This window comes from Phascolarctos cinereus, unplaced genomic scaffold (genome assembly GCF_003287225.1).
Source record: "Phascolarctos cinereus isolate Bilbo 61053 unplaced genomic scaffold, phaCin_HiC Scaffold_8;HRSCAF=390, whole genome shotgun sequence".
In the NCBI taxonomy this organism is placed as follows: Eukaryota; Metazoa; Chordata; class Mammalia; order Diprotodontia; family Phascolarctidae; genus Phascolarctos; species Phascolarctos cinereus.
Window position 1 is genome coordinate 46,971,222 of NW_027556291.1, and position 21,092 is coordinate 46,992,313.

At 39.7% G+C, this 21,092-nt stretch overlaps 1 protein-coding gene across 1 annotated transcript in view; it reads left to right on the forward strand.

Annotated features, from left to right (window-relative positions):
- Positions 1–21,092, forward strand: part of SMARCA1 (SNF2 related chromatin remodeling ATPase 1) — a 114,592-nt gene that overhangs the window by 80,195 nt on the left and 13,305 nt on the right. Inside the window, 4 exon segments of the mRNA XM_020969833.2 lie at positions 1,286–1,408; positions 10,783–10,915; positions 14,008–14,126; positions 14,243–14,455. Coding sequence (XP_020825492.1) covers positions 1,286–1,408; positions 10,783–10,915; positions 14,008–14,126; positions 14,243–14,455 — 588 coding nt within the window.

Consider the following 21,092-nt stretch of genomic DNA (forward strand, 5'->3'; position numbering starts at 1 on the left):
AACTTCCCACGTCTCCATCAAACATGCATCACACCTGGACAGTAAGCAACATAATATTCTAAGACATTCACATGTAAAAGAATCTCATTACAGGGGGCTTACCTGGTGCCCACAGGGGATTTCATTTTGTTTTCCATAAGGACACCCTTTAGTTTTTAAGCTTTTTTTCTTTTTCACAGAAGTCCTTTTATGATCTCAGTGATGTTCCTTTCTGTTAGATGTAGGTGTAAACCTGGCTATCATAGACAGAAACATAGAGGCGGGTTAATGACTTGTTATCGCAGTTCAGACTCTGTATATGGCGACATGATGATTGTCCCCACCATGAGTGTGATGCCCTCCTTCTCTTAGGAATTTTGGCTTCCCCCAGCTGAGATTTGCTGTCCCTTCTCTCTCTCTGGCTCTGGCTTCTCTACCTTCAGTGTATGCCACTCCTACCCTCACCCGCACTCCCTCCCTATCTCTTCTGGCTTGAGCCAGCTGTCTTTGTCTTTGCTACTCGTCTCCACTAGGTACTGCCAGCCCTATCATCTCTTCTGCTCTCTACCATCAGCATTGTGAATCCATGCTATGTCTACTGTCTCTTCCTCTCCTGCCCTCTTCTCAACTTTTTTCCTTTCTTGTCTCTCTAGGCTCCTATGACTGCCCTCCTGTATTAAGCTTTCAAGTTTAAAAAAAAAAAAAGGGGGCTGGTTATAGATATCAATGGCCAGGCAGAATACCCTCTGCACTTCTGTGGCTAACTTACCAGATATAATCCACTGGGTGTAGGCTTTGAGTTTCTAATTCTTATTACCCAAAGACTGGGGTGGCAGGGGTAGGGTGTGGATTTTAATTTTTGAAGCTGATCCGGGGGTCTAGGGACAAATGTTGGATAGCTAAGAATGTCTTGTGTGATTCTGGTAATGGGGGACGAGGAGAAGGTAATGCCCACTTTCCATGTTCTAGGATTTCTCCATTAGAGAGAGGGAGAGAAGATCCTCTATGTTATTATATACATAGGAGACATAATTGATCACATGGCATACTCCATTCTGGGGTAGAATGAGGTAGTCCAGAGTAGGCTTTTAGTACAATCACTATGTGGTACATCTTAAAAAATGATTTTCATTACGAGAACTTCATGACAGATGTAATCTCTCCTTTTGTAATAAATGTGGGAAAGGCTGTCTCCATGTGTTTCGACTTTATGTCGTTCATTAAGTTTGCTGTGTGTGTGTCTAGAGCCATAAGAAGAGTGCTCCCTAACTGCTTGCTCATTACTCTTTGCTGTGCTGATTTGTAGGTGCCAAGGAATCCTGAACTCCCCAATTCAGCCCAGGCTCAGAAAGAGGAGCAGAAGAAGATTGACGAAGCTGAGCCTCACACGGCTGAGGAGACTGAGGAGAAAGAAAAACTTCTCACCCAGGTAAAAATTTCTGTATCTGATAGACTTGTAAACCCTTCCCCCACACAGTCATGAGGCGCACTTAGGAAAGAAAGTATGAATGACAGAGCCCCTTTTCCTGACTGTACTGGTGACAAGAGCTCAGAGGCACCTTGCCAATATTCTTTTCTAGCAGACATCCTTGTGTTTTTGAGCCACCCATCATGTGCTAGTAGTTGTATTCTAGTGAAGGCTCTCCTTAGCCTAGCTTGGCCCTGCATAGCTCTCTGGAGAGCGTGGGCCTAGGCACAAAGCTGGGCCTTAGTTTCCTCATCTGTAAAACAAGAGGGTTGGGCCTCTGAATACATTCAAGATTTTAAAAGACAAATCTTCTCCAACATTCTGATTATAAAGGGATTTCCAGTGGAATCTGAAACATGTTTTACAGCATCTATTTTTAAAAGAATCATCATTTTCTTATCTTATTTTAGGGTCATTTAATTATGCTGATAGAAAATTATTTGATTTTTTTCTTATATTTACATTGCTTATTTTGATTAATAATAATTGGTACCTCAAAACACACCCTATTCATTGATCATTATTTCTAGAATGATCTTGTAATTCTCAGAGAAAAACCCAGAAATCTTTTACCTTTATAGGAAGGCTTTGACTATGACTGTGAGAGAGTTCTAATGTAGTTGTTTATGTCTCATCCTTCTTCAGTTAGAAATAGAATTTTTTCTAAGGTGATCATTGATCATTTAAAGTTCACAGTTATCAAATTGAGAACTTTTCCAATTAAACGAAATAACGATGCTTTCATCTAACTTTTGCTTTATTGTGTGTTCCAAATAGCATAATTGTAAAATAAATGACAGATAATTGGAAGTTGGACTTTATAAAGGGTTTTTGTAAAATAATAAGATGGTATCTCTTTTAAAAAAATTACATTTTATTGATTCCTTTTGTCATACCTATGACACCTTGTGAGAAAACAAAACAATTAAGCAAAAACATATAATATGTGGCATCATGTCTGGTACTGTCTGTATCATTCTGCTCCAGGATCCCCACCCCTTGGCCATAAAGGAGGGAGCCATATGTTTCTTTATTTCTTTTTCAGGATATTGTGATTCTTATGATTATGATTTACTTTCTTTTAGTGATCTTTACATTTACATTACTATAGTCATGTAAATATCATCCTCTTGGTTCAGCTTATATCAATCCGCATCAGTTCATACAAATATTATATTTCTCTGAACTCATTCATCTTTTCTTACTGTACAACAATTTCCCATTATATTCTTACATCATGGGTTATTTGTTTTAATTTTTAATTTTTAACTATTCCCAAATCAATGAATACTCATCTTTCCACTTTACTCTTATAATTTTTTGCTACCACAAATATATGTGCTTTGAATATTTTAGCATATCTTATTGAATCTTTGTTTCTGTCTTTGACTTTCTTTGGATATGCACCCAGCACTGCTGTATCAAAGGGCACGGACAGTTTAATTATTTTTCTTGCATAGTTTCCAACTGGTATGGAAGACATTTGAGCCACTTCATGGCTTTACCAACAATGTGCATCAGTGTGCCCTCATTCTACAGCCCTTCCAGCATTGACTACTTCCATCCATCTTTTGTCTTTCTTCTCACTTCACATAATATGAAGTAAAGCCTCAGAGTTGTTTTAATTCGCATTTCTCTCACTATTAATGATTTGGAATGGTTTCATTTGTTCACTTAGAGATTATAGTTCTTCTTTTGACAACTGTTCATATCCTATGATTACTTAGCTATTGGGGAATGACTCTCATTACTCCAATACTTCAGTCAGCTCTTTATATTTTGGATATCAGACTTTTATGGCCAAAAATTGATGCAGATATTTTTCTACTGTTTCTTTTCTAATTCTATCTTCATTGATTTCATTCATGTGAAAGTGTCTTAATTTTATGTAGTCAAAATAGTCCATTTTATCTTTTATGTTGTACTTTGTCCCTTGTTTAATTAAGAATCCTCCTCTAGTCTTTGGTCTCTTGTCTTCTGATTTTCCTGTGGTGTGGTTCTGAATATTCAGGTAGTACATCAACCTTGAGCTCATTATGATTTAAGATGCCATTTTTCTTATCCTGATTTCTGCCTTCCAGAGTTTTTCCAGCACTTCTTAATGAGAACAGAGTTTCCTCCTATTTATATTCTTAAGATTATCAAATATTGTCCTCCTTTTTGGGCAGCTAGGTGGCACAGTATGTAGAGTGTTGGCCTGGAGTCAGGAAGACTTGAGTTCAAATCTGACTTCAGACGCTTACTAGCTGTGTGACCCTGGGCAAGCCACTTCACCCTGTTTGCCTCAGTTTCTCATCTGTAAAATGAGCTAGAGAAGGAAATAATAAATCCTTCCAGTATCTCTGCCAAGAAAATCCCAAACGGCTCAGTCATCTGAAATGACTGAACAACAACTCCCTTTAGGGGTGTGATTTTTGTTTTGTGTTTATCTAGTCAATGCAACATATCAGCTACTTTTTTTGGCTATTGCTTTTTCATTTATCTCTAGGCCTAGGAATGCTATTTCCCCTTCATTTATACTTTTTCTCATTCCCTTTGAGATTCTAGATTTTTTGTTCTTACAATCAAATTTTGTTAGTTTCTTGGCTAGTTCTTGAAAGTCTCCCCTCAGTAATTTGATTGTCATGGAATTAAATCTGTAAATTAATTTAAGAAGCATTGAGCTTTTTATTGTTTTGACACGGTTGGACAATAAGCTATGAATATCTCCTCTATAAAGAGAGTTTTGTTGTTGGATTTGTATACGTCTTAATGATGTCCTCCTGGTAGGTTATCTCCAAGATAATTTATGCCTTTTGTAGTTATTTTGAATGAAATTTCTCTTGTTATGTTGCTTTCTGGTTTTGGGTTGTACTGTCTAGAAATGGTAATGATTTTTGTGGATTTATTTCATATCTTGCATCTTTGCTGCTGCTCTTAATCATCTTACTTAATTTCTGAGCTGATTCTTGGAGATTTCCTAAGTATGCCAGTCTATCATCTGCAAATAAGGATAGTTTTGTTTCTTCTTTACCTAAGCTTATGTCTTTGGATCTGTATTTTTGCTGCCCGTAGAGTAGGCAGTCCAGCCTAGCTGAAGCAGCTAGGCACCTGGGCATGTGCTGGGTAAGTCAAAACACCACCACCACTGCCACCTTGACGACAGTCTCCACCCTGAGACCCTGATGGACACAGCCCAGGACCTTGAGCTCCCCCAAGCCACCAGACCTGCTTCCAGCCTAGTCCCCATGGCCATGGCTGAAGGGAAAAATCTCGTATAGAACAGGTCCGCCTTCCTCATGAGCACTAGCAACAACTACCAACCAGTTGCCATCCCTAGGAATTCTGGAAGTGGCAGACCAATCGTACTTCTAGCCCAGCCCTCACAGCCAGCATCCAGGGAAGCAACTCCTTTGAAGGAGGGTCCAGCCATCCCTACCTAATGACAACAACCAAGTGCTACTCATAGAGTTGGCAAGCCATCCTAGCTGAAGCAGCAGGGCAGCCTGGGGGAAAGACAGGACATAGCATGTTCTGGGTGAGTCAAACCATTACCACTGCCTTGACCACTATCTTCCTTTAGATATTGATGGGAAAAGCTGAGGTTCCTGAACCAGATAGCCTGGGAGTTCCAATGCCTCTAGCCTCATGCCCTCAGCTGCTATCCTGGGAAGCAACCCCTGTGGAGATGTAGCCTGGCCACTGCTCCCAAATACCCAGGAAAAATCCTTGGGATTGTCAAATGGTTCAGCATTAGAAACTGATAGGTTTTTATCAGTGATAATGACATCAAGAAAGAGGAGTTATCTGCTTTGTGATTGTACTCTAAGGAACATGGAACCTATGTTAGCACTTGATTTATAGCCAAAATCTTTCCTAGGTGGTATCTCTTCCATTAGAGCATGAGCTCTGTGAGGGCAGAAACTGGTTTTTTTTGTTTTTGTTTTTGTTTTTTTTGGCAATTGGGGTTAAGTGCCTTGCCCAGGGTCACACAGCTAGTCAGCCTCAAGTGTTTGGTCTGAGGCCAGATTTGAAGTCAGGTCCTCCTGACTTTGGGGCCAGTGCTCCATCCACTACACCACCTAGCTGACCCTGACTCTTCTTTTTCTATCCCCAGTGCTTAGCACAGTGTTTTGTATATACTAAGCACTTAATAAATACTTCCTTCCTTCATTGCCATAGCTAGTATTTCTAGAACTATGTTAAAAGATAGCAGAGAGAAGACGCATCTTTTCCTTTATTCCTGTTTGTATTGGTGAAAGCTTCTTGAGTTCCTTGATTTTGAAACACGCTACTTCTTGGTTTTAAATAGATGCTTTTGATCACATAAGAGAAAGGCCCTTCCATACCTTTACTTTTTTGAGTTTGTAAAATAAATGAGTGATTTTTTTGTCAAAGATTTTTTCTGTACCTAATGAAATAGTCATGTGGTTTTTGGAATTGTTGTTTGTATGATTAACTACACTAATTGTTTTCCTATTGTTGAACCGGCCTCGGACCTTGGTATGACTCCAGTTTGGTTACAATGAATTATTTTCTGGATATATGGATTGAATTTAAATTTTTTGCATCAATATTCATTACTGAGATTGGCCTATCATTCCCTTTCTTTGCTTTATCCCTTTTTTGGATATTAGAATTGTATCTATCTCATAAAAGGAGTTTGGTTAGAGTGTTTTCTCTTTTAATTATACTTTATGTAGCATAGGTATTAATTGCTCCTTAAATGTTTGATGGAATTTCCTTATAAATCCATTTGGCCTGGGTTTCGCTTCCCAACCTCCCTTTCTTTGGCAGTTAACTTATGGCTTGCTTAACTTATTTTTCTAATATTAGGTTGTTTAAGCTCCCTATTTTTGTTATGTTTGGTTATTTTATATTCTTGTAGATCCTCATCAATTGAATAATCAGTTTTGTTGGAATATAGTTACATGTCATAGTTCTTGATAATTTTTATTTCTTCTCTGGTGTGAATGAATTTACTTATTTTGTTTTTTGAGTAATTTGTTTTCCCTCCCTTTATCAGGTTAGGTTAATGACTTAGTCTCTCCAAAATGTTTTAGTCTCTCTGTATTTCTTTGAGTTTAAAGATTTCTTCTTTTGTATTTGTTTTAGAGTTACCAATTTATTTCCTAGTCTCTTAGATCGCATGCTTTGTTCATTGATTATCTGTCTATTTTGTTAATATATGTTTTGAGAAATAAACAATTTCATCTGAAGACTGCCACACTACCATCCCAAAAGTTTTGATATGCTGTTTCATTGTTATTATCTTTAATATAATTGCTTCTTGTTTCTATGATTTGTTTTTTGATCCAGTTCTTATTTAGTATGTCATTATTTCATCTTCTTTTAGGTCTGTATCTTTTGCTCGCATTTCCTTTATTTTTGCTCATTTTTTTTGCATGAAGTCTGTAAAAGGAGGCATTTGTTATAGCTGCCTTTTTACATTTGTTTATGATTTTTAAAACTTAGATGCTATGCAGCTTGGTACATATACATTTACTATTGCTATTTTCATTGTCCATGGGTGCCCTCAAGCATAATGCAGTTTCCCTATTTGTCTCTTGACTTTTTCAGTTTTTATTGTTGCCTTATCTGAGATCACAATTGCAGCTCTGGCTTTTTATAGTCGCCTGAAGCAGAATAGATTTTCTTTTATCCTGTCATTTTCATCCTTTATGTGTGTATATTTTTAAAATGCATTTTTTTCCTTTTGGGTAGGCAGCAAATTCTTAGGTTTTGTTTTCTTATCAGTACTCTATTTTATCTCTTTTGGGGGAAATTTAATCCATTCACATTTAGGGTTATAGTTGTTAAGTTTATTTTTTTTCCATTAGTTTTGTATATATTTCATATAAATTCACATAGGTATATATGAATTATATGTGTGTATCTGTAAATATATATGTATATGACTATATTTATATGCATTTCTCTTTTTAAAGTCAGCACTTAAGAGTCTCTCCCATCTCTTTTGCTTATGCTAACCTGAACCTGTTCTCTTCTTTCCTTGAGGCTTCCCTCTCTTTCATTATTTTTCCTAACCCTAAAGTCTTTGAGTTTCCTTTTATTTTTTAAGTCTTCCTCTTTTGTTTAACTCTTCTCTTTCCCAGCTCAGATCAGACTTCCCTATAGAATCCTCTTAGCCCTTACTCACCTCATCCACTCTTCTGTTTCAAAGATTTTTAATTTGCAAGGCCCCTTTCTGAGAACTGCTGTTTCACCTCCGCTTTTCTTACTCTTTACCCATTTTAGGCTTCTCTACGATCTATTCCCACTTCAGCAAGATTCATCCATTTGTTGATTCAATATTTAATATAAGACTTTGTGATAGGAAAATTCTCTTGTTGTTAGAAGTGGGGTGTTTTTTGCTTTTTGATGAAGCAATCAGGGTTAAGTGACTTGCCCAGGGTCACACAGCTAGTAAGTGACTAATGTCTAAGGCCACATTTGAACTCAGGTCCTCCTGACTCCAAGGCCAGAGCTCTATCCACTGCTCCACCTAGCTGCCCAAAGGTGTTTTTTTAAAAAAATTTGCTATACATTTCATTGTACCTCATTAATGTACTTTTTTAGTGAATTTTTAAAAATTAGATTTGTTATTCTTCAAATTGAGTACTCACAGGTACTAAAGTCTAGTCTGAAAGTATAGTCAGTTTACAGTACATTAGGAACATTTACAGAAGTGAATCAAAACACTGCCATATTTATATCTTATTTTCATTTTTTCCCCTGAACACAGAAAAATGAAGCTGTGCTGTTATGCTTTTAAAAATTCTACTGGGCTTGCCCAGTTGCTATATTATGAATGAAGATTGCTGAATGCATTTGAACAGAGCAAGCTTAAGTAGTAATATAGAGGCTAAGAGGTCTCCCCACCATTCTCAGTAGTTGAATTTATTACCCTGAAAGGGAACTACATTTTTTTTTTCAAGAAAAATGAGGAATAGGAAGGTGGGCAGGGGGGAAGCACTAGGTTTAAGATCATCTTAAATCTTTTCTAGCTTACCTGAGCTGTTTTGTATTCCAGGGTTTATTTTTAAAAGTTAGATTTTAGGAGGGGGGTACAGGGGAAGGCTGAGTGCAGGGATGTGCTACAGCCAGCTCCTGTTGCTTGGTGAGCTGGTTGTCAGATTTTTCAGTGTGAGCATTCATCTACACCTTGGAAAAAAGTCAGGGCTTGATTCATTGTTCTGTTGATTGTTTAGTCTAGAAAGTGATGGAAAAAATGTTAATATAACACAGATTAAACTTAAAAGTATGTCCTGGGGCATATGTTCTTTTTTTTCAGAGAGCCAGTTGTTAAATGTTTTTTCTGACACTCTTAGATGAGTGAATATGTAAAGTTTCTCCTCTGGTGACTTTTAAGACATGTTCATTATTACCCTGAACAGTTAAAACACTTTGTTATCATGTGATATCTTTTAGTGAAGAAATTATGGAGACATTATGATATTTATACAAATTCAATTTTCGAGTATCCTTTTAAGAACAGTTGATTTAGGTACAGTGGTGTGGAATAATATGTAGAGTGACATAATTTTGGGGGTAAATTCTGCTCCATATTTCTCCTGTGTTTGTTGGATTAATCCATCCAAATCTTTAACATTTGAATGGAAACAAATGTGTGGGTTTTTTTTTTTAATGTATCAGCAAGCTCAGTCAACTGACCACAGTTTAGAAAAACGGCTGACATTCAAGGTTGCTGGATTCCAATGAAAGAAATAGTTATCCAGAAATTCAAACTACAAAAGGAAACAGTGTAGATTTAAAAGATATTTTTGTAAACTTCTTGAGGACAAGGACTGTTTTTTTTTTTGTCGTCTTTGTATATCTAGTGCAATGCCTCGTGCATAGTAGGAGCTTTAATGCTTGTTGTGTATGTGAGCCCTGCTGTATGGAAAGTGTAGGGGCTTTTGGGAAATCCAGACCTGCTGCTTCTTCTGTTAAGCCTTCATGCTTCCAAGTTTTTGTTTACTGCTTCTCTAAGACATCTGGCCATATTCTCCACCTCTTCTGGTACTTAACCATTTCTGCCATAGCTGGAGTAGGGAGAAAAAATATGCTGAGCTTGAAACATCGAGGGAACTAGTTTCATGTTGGTGTCTGTTGCCTGGGTATCAATCCTCTGTCAATATTTCTCCTCTGGGGGAAGTATCTCTTCCCTCACCTTTTCCTGTCATTAAAGGGCAGGGAAAGGGATTATTGCTTTTAGCAGCAGCTGTTGCAGCTGCTGCTGCTGCTGCTGAAGGGAGGGTCTTTCATATCCTCTTTCAGTCTTGCTGTGGTCTTCAGTCTAAGGTGGGAACATTTCTCCAGCATATTAACTGAAGTTAAAAAGTGATTTCCTTAATTGGGCAATTGTTTTTTAAAACAAGAAAATAGAATTCTCTAATGGAAAGTGCATCTATATGAAAACTTAGCACTCCTTATTATTGCTGTGTCTCTCTATAATTTGCTTGAATGTAGTAATAAGAAGATACTATTTTCCTAACAGCCCATATTTCTGTAACTCTGTGAAGAAGATGCTATTATTCTGCCCATTTTACAGATGAGTAAAGAGCCTCAGAGAGGTTAATTGACTTGCCCATACTTGCATATCTAATAAAATGCCTGAGGTCTGATTTAAACCTAGGTCTTCCTGGCCATTTGTCCTGTACTGTATCAACTATGCATAGCTACAATTGATACTTTTATTTTCTTGAAAATTCAAAGAAGTAATGTTGATAATGTTATCATTTCTGTTGTTGTTTCAGTCCTATTCAACTCTTCATGACCACATTTTGGGGTTTTCTAGGCAAAGGTACTGGAGTGGTTTGCCATTTCTTTCTTCAGCTCATTTTACAGATGAGGAAACTGAGGCAAACAGGGTTAAGTGACTTCCCCGGGGTCACACAGCTCATAAGTGTTTGAGGCCAGATTTGAATGCAGGTTTTCCTGATTTCAACCCCAGTGCTCTCCCCACTGTGGCACCTAGCTGGCCATATAGTTGTCATTACCTTGGCTGTTACTGGGCAGCATTTATTAATCAGTAAGGATATTACATCTGTGAAATTTTATTTATAGAAAATTAATAAGCTTTAGAGTTAAAAATTACAAAGTAGCTCCAGATTTAGAACTGTAAATTAACTTTTAGTTGATCTGAAGGATTCCATTCTCTTGATAAAAGAGAATTATTTTTATGATAACTCAAGTATTAATTCTGGAATAAAACATTATCATTTCTTAATATTAAAATTCTATAACAGAAGGTGTTTTCAACAGTCTTCCACGTTATGAACAGTAATGTGCAAAAAGCACCAAGTCTGGTTTCCGTTTACTGTTAATGGTGATGTTTTTCTTTTGGCTTACAGGGATTCACAAACTGGAACAAACGAGATTTTAACCAGTTTATTAAAGCTAATGAGAAGTATGGGCGTGATGATATAGATAATATTGCCCGAGAGGTGGAGGGAAAATCACCTGAGGAGGTCATTGAATATTCAGGTTTGTACATCAGTTCAAACAATGTGTCAGATTAGTTTTATTCATTTCTTTTTATTTTTAATCTCAGGTATGGTTTTGGCTTGTTTAAAGATCATTTTAACTTAAAGCTGTGAAACTTACACAAAAGTAGAATATTAAACTGTTTCCCTCTGGAGCATGTTAATTTCTGTATATGAACCTGATTTAGAATATTTTGGCTGATACTTTTATTCTTAGTGTATCTGTGATCTCCTCAGTGCAGGCTTCCCTCCAACAGTGCAGATTGCATTCCCTTGGCACCCTCTCCTCCAAGTCCTCCCGAAAGCCCTCCAAGTCCACCCAGAGCCCTGAGGGTATTTTCCTGGAGATGGATGGGTGGAGCACTGGTTAGCCTTTGCCACAAGACTGGCCCACCTCCATTTCTGGTGGACAGTTCTTTGTTGCTAATATGCTGCATGCCCACAGAGTCTCTGCATTGTCCTTTGGCTAACCTATAAGGTAATTTCTTCAGAGACAGTGGTTTTCCATAGCTTTCAGCCATGCACTATCACCGCAATAATACTGATGTTAAAAGATGGGCCTTCATTTCGGAGAGAAGCTTGGGGTCATTAAAAGCGCTGAACTAATTAGTTAATATAGCCACCTCAAAGTGTATTACCTGCCAAATATTGAAAGCGAGAAATGCAATCAGTTGTGCCTTGAATGTTTACCCTTGGAGATTAGTTTAGTTTTAGTTAACTCTGAGGGTACAGATCTGGACTAATGGGGGCCCAGGGTCTCATATTTCTGGCTTGTGTCTTAATATTCAATGAGAGAGTCAGTAGTAAAACCTGGGACCTCAGATGTTATGTACAAAGGATGGATAATAAGCAGGATGTTTATAATTCAAGGAAGTAAATCTCACTCAGACTTTGAGGGATGGGACTTACATGTGGAATTTGGCTCCAGAAGAATCTATACCTTATTTAGAAGGAACAGAATAGATGCAAGATATGGTAGAGTAGCATTGTATATTGAGAACTCATATGAGGAAATTTGGGGACTTGAGGGGAGAAACATGATGAGGATCAGTGGGCATCAAATTGAAGTAATGTTGCAGGGGTCTACTACAGACCACCTGGACAGAAGGAAAAATTAGATATGGCTTTGGAAAACAGATCAAGCATGACGCAGAAACATGATACTGGAATAATGGGAAACTCCCGACTGTCTGGGCATCTGATGGCCTTATCTCTCTGCTAAAAACTGATCAGTTTGGAATTTACCCTACTGGTAATTTCATCCTTCAAATGATGGAGGAAATAACAAAGGGAGTTCCTATTTTGGATTGGATTTGGACCAATAAGGAATAATAATAATGATCGCTAGCATTTATGTAGCACTTTAAGGTTTGCAAAGCACTTTACAAATGTTAACTCATTTGCTCCTCACAATAACCCTGGGATGTAGGTACTATTATGATCCCCATTTTTACCGTTGCAGAAACTGAGGCAAATAGAAGTTAAATGACTTTCCCAGGGTCACACAGCTAGTAAGTGTCTGAGGCCAAATTTGAATTCATGTTTTCCTGATTCTAATCTCAGCATTCTGTCCACTGAGCCATCTAGCTGCCTCCAGTGCCTTAATATTGTAAAGGAGTAGTTGGCCCAAGATGGGTGGGAGCTTTTCAGGAACGAATTTCTGAAGGTAGAAGCAGAAATGATTCTGATGAGTTACCTGGATGCCTGGAGAACCCAGTAATTTTAAAATTTTAAAAATACTTAATTTTAAGTCTTTAGATTTTAAAGATTTTAAAAAGACTTAATTTTTTTTTACCCAAAACCAAATACACATTTTATTTTTATTTCATTTTCACATTTCAAAGACTTAAATAGAAGATGGAAGTCAGGAGAAATGACTGAGGATGAATTGAGAAGATCAGTATGACGCTGTAGGAATAGTGTCAGGCATACCCAAATCCAGAATGAGTTGGCGATGAATGATCTTTGGCTTGGGAAGGTGTGGCCACCCAAGATGAGGGAGGAGATGGTCCAAAAGCATCCAGCTGCCTTCAGTGAGCTCCAGGCATACCTGAGCAGAAGGAACTGGCAGATATGATTACTGTGTTGCTATTAATGATCTTTGAAAGTTCTCAGAGAATAGGACTGAAGAAGGAAAAAGATGCCCAATTTTTTTAAAAAAGGAAAAAAGTTGAGTTCAAATCCGGCCTCAGACCAAACACTTGATACTTACTAGCTGTGTGACCCTGGGCAAGTCACTTAACCCCAATTGCCTGGAAAAAAAAAAAGGAAAAAAGATAGTGGTGTCTGCAGAGTGTAAACCAGTGAATTTGACTTCTATTTCTGGCAAAATTCTAGAACACATCATTATGGGGATGGATTGGGAGAAAGATCCAGCATGGATTCATCCCAAATAGGTTATAGTAGACTCCTCTCATTACCTTTTTTGACAGGGTAACTAGGCTGATAGGTTAGGGCCATACTGTGGTCACATTGTGTGCTTAGCTTTCTGCATCTAGATGGTGTGTGGATAGAGTACTGGGACTGGAGAAGGGAAGACGAGTTCACATCTGGCTTCAGACTAGCTATGTGACCCTGGGCAAGTCAATTTACCCCTATCTGCCTTAGTTGCCTCAAGTGTAAATGTGGGTAATAGTAGCATCTACTTCTCAGGATTATTGTGAAGATCAAACGAGATGATATGGTGGGGTCTCTAAGGTGTCTTCCAACTCTGAGATCCTAGGATTCTGAATCACTTGTTATTTGCAATCATGAAAGATTCCGTGGTGTTTTAAGGAAGGGGGAATTTGTGACGAAATTTTGAACTGTAAGTCATTGTCCATTTGTTGCATCCATTGTCTAACTAGAGTATCTCTTGAGGAAGGGAAAAAACACCTGTTGAGGTCCTCTGCAGGTAAGTCTCAGATCCTGGTAGTTCATAACCACTATACCATCCCACTCATGTAAGTAAAATACACATTCTTTTTACTCCATTAAATGCTCTCTTGCTTTCCAGTCTAGTTAATGCCATCAAATCCAGTTTGTCCACTTCTTGTGTGAATTTGGTGTGGGTGACAAGTTGTTATTAAAAAGTAAATACTTCTGTCTTTTCAGCTGTGTTTTGGGAGCGTTGTAATGAGCTACAAGATATTGAAAGAATCATGGCTCAGATTGAACGAGGAGAAGCTAGAATTCAGCGACGGATCAGTATCAAGAAAGCCCTGGATGCCAAAGTAGTATTTTCCCTTAACTTTGGGAATCATTAGGCTGCTCATAATGAGGTAGCGGTTAAATTTCTTGTGCCCTAGCGTACCCAAATAGACATAATTGTTGTTTGTCTTGTTTTCAGATAGCAAGATACAAGGCACCATTTCATCAGCTGCGCATTCAGTATGGAACCAACAAAGGGAAGAACTACACTGAAGAGGAAGATAGATTTTTGATTTGTATGCTCCATAAAATGGGCTTTGACAAGGAAAATGTGTATGAAGAGTTACGGCAGTGTGTGCGCAATGCTCCTCAATTTCGATTTGATTGGTTTATCAAATCAAGAACTGCCATGGTATGTATGCAGAAAAACAAACCTGTTGCATTGACTGAGTTTAGAGTCTCTCTAGACTTCGGAAGGTAGAGCATAATTAGGCAAAAAGTACATTTTTTAAAAAATGCTTTTCCCAATATTGGCAGATGATATAAATGACTATAATTCAACAAACATCTATTAAGTGTGCTAGGCGCTATGCTAAGTTTTGGGATACAAAGACAAAAATGAAACAGGCTTTGCCCTCAAGGAACTTACGTTTTTATTTGGAAGTTGGGGGGGTGGGAAGGGCAGCATATAGCCAGGTAAGAAATACAAAAAGATAAACTAAGTCAGTTCAGGGAGTGGGCACACTACTGTTGTGGTCTGAGAGATGGAGACCCCTCCAAGACCAGAGTACAGGTTGGGTCGTTTGGAATGAATTCACAGACTCAAGCATTCTTCAAGTCAAGGTGGCAAAGATTTATTGTTACGCTTTTCAGCGGGCAAGGATTCTTAAGGAACCTGTAAGAGACTGGGGGTGGAGCTAGGGTTTATATGGAAAAGGGCATGGGAAAAGAATGCCAGGGACACTGATGAGGTAATCTAAAGGTCCAACTGTCTTTGAGAGCTATGGATGGGAAAGTATAGGGAGTATACCGGACAGGGAGGGAGATGACAGAGGTATGGACCTTGGGAGTTTGGCAGGAGGAAGAGTCATTGGGCCAGACAAGGATAAAACTCCTTGGACTGGGCAAGGCACTCCTCTCCCTCTGTCTTGATGAGACAATGCTCTGCAACAAGGGAAAGCTTTCTCACAAGATAGGAGCTTACTGAGGAATTGGGAGGCTTCCAGAGACGTGATCTGAGGGCTGGGGCCTGAGCAGCCCAGCACTCTCTCACCCAGCTTTGTGTAGCTGCACCAGGGAGAGAGATCAGGGTTGTGCTGGGGCCCATGCACGAATAACTGCTAGGCACAGTGTCCTTGGGCTGGGGAGTGGTTGTCAGAGATAGGGTTTCTGAGACTAGGGAGAAATTGGGGTCCAAGCACAAGTACCCAAACAGAAGCACCCAAGCATCCCATCACTACCATTGGGGGGAGTCTGCCTATAAGAGATGACACTTTAGCTGAGTCTTGCAGGGAGTTCGGAATTCTAAGGGGTGGAGGTGTGAGGAAGGCATACATTTTAGACATGGCAGACAGTAGGCAGGAGATGGAGTGCCACCTGAGGGAATGGCAAATAGTCCAGTGTGCAGGAACATAGAGCATGCGTGAGAAGCACATTACTATGCAAAATCAGTGGAGAAAGATAGGTTGGAACTAGATTGTGAAGGCCTTTAAGTGCCAAACAGATAAGTTGTATTTTATCCTAGTGGCAATATGAATGCTTTATGAAGCTTCCAAGGAGGGGAGTGATGTGGTCAAACCAGAGCTTTAGGAAAATCAGTTGGGCAGCTGTGGAGAGAATGGATTCAAGTGGAGAGAGACCCTGGAGGCAGGGAGAGCAATTGGGAAGCTCTTGCAATAATAGTCCAGGCGAGAAGTAAGAAGGGCCTGGACTCGGTTGGTGGTTATGTGAATGTAATGTGAAAGGTGGAAACTACGAATATGAACCTGAATAGACTTCCAGAGATAGTAGATGATAGTTGTGCTATGGCCCATAGGATCACTAAGAGTCAGACGTGACTGGACAACAACAGAATCAACAAGGCTTAGTAACTAATGGGGGTCGACAGGAATGATAGTGGTGCCCTTGACAGAAATGGGGTGGGGAGGGGAGGAAGACACTCGGTTCCATTTTGGACGTGTTGAGTTTGAGATGTCTGTACTGTGTAGAGATAATAAATGGACCCATGGGAACTGAGGATAGTCATAATACCTGGCATTTATGTAGCACCTTAAGGCTTGCAAAGCACTTTGCGTACAGAAGGACAGATATCTAGTAAGTGTGGTTATTCCCATTTTCCCAATGGGAAAACTGGAATTCAGACACGCCCAGTGACATATCCATTGTCTCACAGCCAATAAGTATCATGGTAAGGTGAGATTTGAGCCTGGGTCTTCCTGACTCCCCAGTGCTGTTCCTCTGTAGTCAGCCTGGTGACAAATCTGTCTCTTTTCTGTCAGCCCGTAGCTGGCCCTGGGCTCCATGCTTGGGGCGGGGCAGGCATCTGTCTGAGCTGGCATTCCTCTGGTGTGGTCTCTGAAAGCTTGGGGTCACCTCCACACAGTGAAGCAGGCGTCAGAGGAGGACTTTCATGGAGGTAGTACATGAATAGTGGCCTGAGATTTCTCAGGCAAAAAAAAAACCCAAAAAAGTAGCAGCCAACAGCCCAAACAGTGATTCTATAGCTTCTCCTAAAATGGACCACATTTTGCACAAATGGCTGGCTCTCTGAAGCCCCAGTCTTGGCTCCAGCTTGGTAGGGATAGCAAACATTGCCTGTTTGTTTCCTTTGAGTGAAAGGACAAGGAGCAGAGCTGTTCTGTGGGAAACACTCATTTTTAATAGAAGTTTTAGTGTGTAGGAGATTGGGTCCATTTAAAAATTAAATAACTACTCACATGTGTAGAAACATGTTTGGAGTTTACAAAGTACTTTTTTCATCATGACCCTATAAAACTGATGTAATCGAAGCAGTAGCACTATTGGCAGAGGCACTGGACATGGGACCTGGAAGATCTGGCCTGCAGCTATGCCTGCCTCTCATGCTTGCTGGGTAATCATGAAGAAGGGGAGGGAAGGGGAAAACAACCACCTAATTTCTAGGAGCCCTTTTCTTTATCTATAAAGTAGGAACTTATTTCCCCAGGTGTTTGTGGGCTCCAATGAGAGAAGGTCGGTTTTGGTAAACCTTAAAGCATTATGGGAATGTTACTATTGTCCCTATTTGATAGATGAGGCCACCCTCACTAAAGACATCTTCACCTGCCTCATCAGGATCTAGAAGATGACTTTGAGCTTTTGAAGACTGTGCCAGCTCTGGCATCTAGCACTAGGATGGAAAGGCGTTTGATAATGGGGATAGCAGTGAGATTGAATGTCCATTAACTGAGGTCCAGCCTAGCTCAATTTGGAGAGGGTCACCTCCCTGTTGGCCACATGGTGATGAGATTTATCATTGTTTTTGGCCCCGGTCACTTCTACAGACCATCCACTGAGGCCCCTTCATAGATAAAATCAGGGGTTTGTGAGGTATTACAGATGAGGACACTGAGCCTAGGGAAGTGAAGTCACCATTCTACAGTCTTCCAGTTAACAAGTTTCAGACTCTTACATATGAACCCAGGTCTTCTGACTCTCCCTTCTAGTATCCCTTCCAGAACACTGTGCTGCCCCTCAACACACCACATTCTTTTGTTAATTCAAAGTGTTTTATGAATTCTCTAATTAGAATCTTTATGAGTAATTGACTTATAAAGGCATACATTCTAACTTGGCATCAGATGCCCTATGTTTCAGTTGAGTTAACCTTTGTGATTAGAGAGGCAAGCCTCTTATTGGGTTTATATGTATCTTGCTTGCTTGAGATAATAGCAGGTCAGGGAATGTTTCTGATTGGTTAGACAGTGTGCAGATACACAGAGAAATGTGCCCCCACAGTGCATAGGGCAGCTGGCTACATCTATATCCAGGTATGGCTATAAGGCGTGAACAGAAAGTTGGGCCTCTCATGGCCATTCCGGACTTCTGGAAATCAGCCTCATTACTTTATTGCCACACTGCTTCAAATCATGACAATAGCTCCCATTTCTCTAGTACTGCAGTTTGCAAAGTGCTGTCATGGTACCATAGAACAGGTATGCATTAGCCTTAGGCATGGAGTTAAAAAACAAAAACAAAAACAAAAAACCCTCTAAGAATACATGAATATGAAAAGGAAAAATGTGCAAAAAGCATCTGTCTGTCTGTTTCTCTTTTTATTTATCTACCTACCTATTTCTCTATCTGTCCATCTGTCTGTGTCTTTTTTCTCTGTATCTACCTCTGTGTCTATCTGTCCTTCTGTCTATTTACCTATATCTCTACTTCTCTGTCTCTTTCTACCTCTATCTGTCCATCTGTCTACTTACGTCTATCTCCACCTCTCTGTCTCTTTCTAATTCTATCTGTCCATTTGTCTATCTACCCACCTCTCTGTCTCTCTGTCTGTCTGCCTACCTCTCTGTCTCTCTATCTACCTACCTACTTCTCTGTCTGTCTGTCTACTTACTTACCTCTCTGTCTCTCTATCTACCTACTTACCTCTCTGTCTGTCTACCTACCTCTCTGTCTGTCTACCTACCTCTGTCTCTGTCTACCTACTTACCTCTCTGTCTCTCTATCTACCTACCTACCTCTCTGTCTCTCTCTGTCTACCTACTTACCTCTGTCTCTCTGTCTACCTACCTCTCTGTCTCTCAATCTACCTACCTACCTCTCTGTCTCTCTGTCTACCTACTTACCTCTCTATCTACCTACCTACCTCTCTGTCTCTCTATCTACCTACTTACCTCTGTCTCTTTTTTCTGTCTGTCTACCTACCTCTCTGTCTCTCTATCTACCTACCTCTGTCTCTCTGTTTCTCTGTCTACCTACCTCCCTCTCTGTCTCTCTGTCTACCTACTTACCTCTCTGTCTCTCTATCTACCTACCTACCTCCCTGTCTCTCTGTCTGTCTACCTACTTACCTCTGTCTCTCTGTTTCTCTGTCTACCTACTTACCTCTCTGTCTCTCTGTCTACCTACCTCTCTGTCTCTCTCTCTACCTACCTACCTCTCTGTCTCTCTATCTACCTACCTACCTACCTCTCTGTCTCTCTGTCTGTCTATCTACTTACCTCTGTCTCTCTGTCTGTCTGTCTACCTACCTCTCTGTCTCTCTATCTACCTACCCACCTCTCTGTCTCTCTGTCTACCTACCTACTTCTCTGTCTATCTACCTACTTACCTCTCTGTCTTTCTGTTTGTCTACCTCTCTACATTTCTGTTTGTCTGTCTTGGTGAGAGCCTGTGTCTTTAATAAAGAAAGAAAAAGAATGATTAGTCCAGAGCATTAAGGTTAAGGAAAAAAATGTTTGGGCTATTGTTGGATACTTGGAAACTAATTATTAAGGAATAATGCAGCATGAATAGTCTCCTAATTGGCCTTGGAGAATAAAATCTTTTCCTGGAATGACTCTGGATTTAATTGGCTTGAGGTGTGTGTGTGGGGGAGGCTCAGGTGCCTCCGAGCTTAGTCCAGTCAACAAGCATTAGTGATCAGTTATTCCATGGTTTGGGTTGCAAAAGAACAGCTTCCCAGGGCCACATGTCTCCACCTGGGAGCCATATGGGACTTTAGGCCTGCAACCATATCATGTTGAGCAGGTTCGACTGTTTGTGAAGCCAATGGAAGGAATGCCAGCCAATCATCTCTTCCAGCCTTTGTGTCAGGACATTTCTGAAGCTTATTTCAGTGGTGGCTTGTACCTGTATTCCTCCCCTTATTCCCTTTTGGGCTCTGTCAACACCGTGTCAAAGCATTATGGTGAAATGGATTAAAAAATTCAGGGAAAACCTTGTATGCTTTTTGTAAGCAAAGTATTAGACAAGACTCTCCTATGCAGCATTAAATTACCAGGGAAAAAAAATCAATACATCATAACAGCCACTAGGTGTCGCCAACATTCCATGTAAACAGTCTGCTTTGCCCTCCATTTTATTTTCTGCTCTTTCTTCAAAACATTTCCCTCTGAACACTTTTTTTCCCCTACCAACAGATGTAAATTTTCCCTCTTTTCTTTATTTTTTTCCCCAAAGGCAGATGACAACTGCATTATATGTTCAAAATTGAAAGCAAAAACTTTTAAAAACCGAATTTAACTCTTCATTGTATTTTCTGAGTGCTTTGCTTTGCATCTTGAAAAGAATGAAAACCTCTTTGTCTTTTGTTACCTTCGAGAAGGAATCATTTAGGAATTTTTGGAAGTTCTGTTTGCAAAACAATTGATAGTTTCATATTTTAATTATTTAATGTTAAGAGAAGCAGGGGCTAAAGTGAGGGAGGCGAGAGCCTTACTGTCAGACTGCATCTGGAGAGCTGGGTACCATATTATAGGAAGGACAGTGAAAAGCTAGAGGGAACACCTGCACGGTGAAGGGCTTTGAAATCATGACATATGAGGCTCAGCTGGAGGAGGTGGGAGTGTTTCATCTGGAGAAGAAAATATGGGAGTAGGGTGGATGGAGTCAGGGGAGTGCTATGGAACTTGATAGCTGTCTTCAGGTATTTGAGGGGTTTTAAGGTGGAAGAAGGGATTTTATTTGTTCTGCTTGGCCCCAGAGGCTAGTATTAGGAACAGTAAGTAGGAATTTCAAAGAAACAGATTTTGTCTCCTGGTAGAAAGAACTTGTTAATAGTTAGGGCTATGTAAGGTGAGAACAGTCTGTTTTGGGAGGTGATAGTCTTCCAAGTGGAGTCTAAATGGAAGCTTCACTGTTGGAAACATTGTATTGGGGGGAGTTCGCCGATAGGTACAGGTCAGACTAGATGTTGATGGTCTCTAAGGGCCCCTCTGGCACTGAGATTTGATGGTCCTGTAGTGTGTATGTGTGTTTCTACACCCATGTATAGATCATCTGCCCATTTGTAGGTATGTATTTCTATTTCTATTATAGTTTTGTCTATCATACTCAGTCTTGGTCCTAGTCTTTTT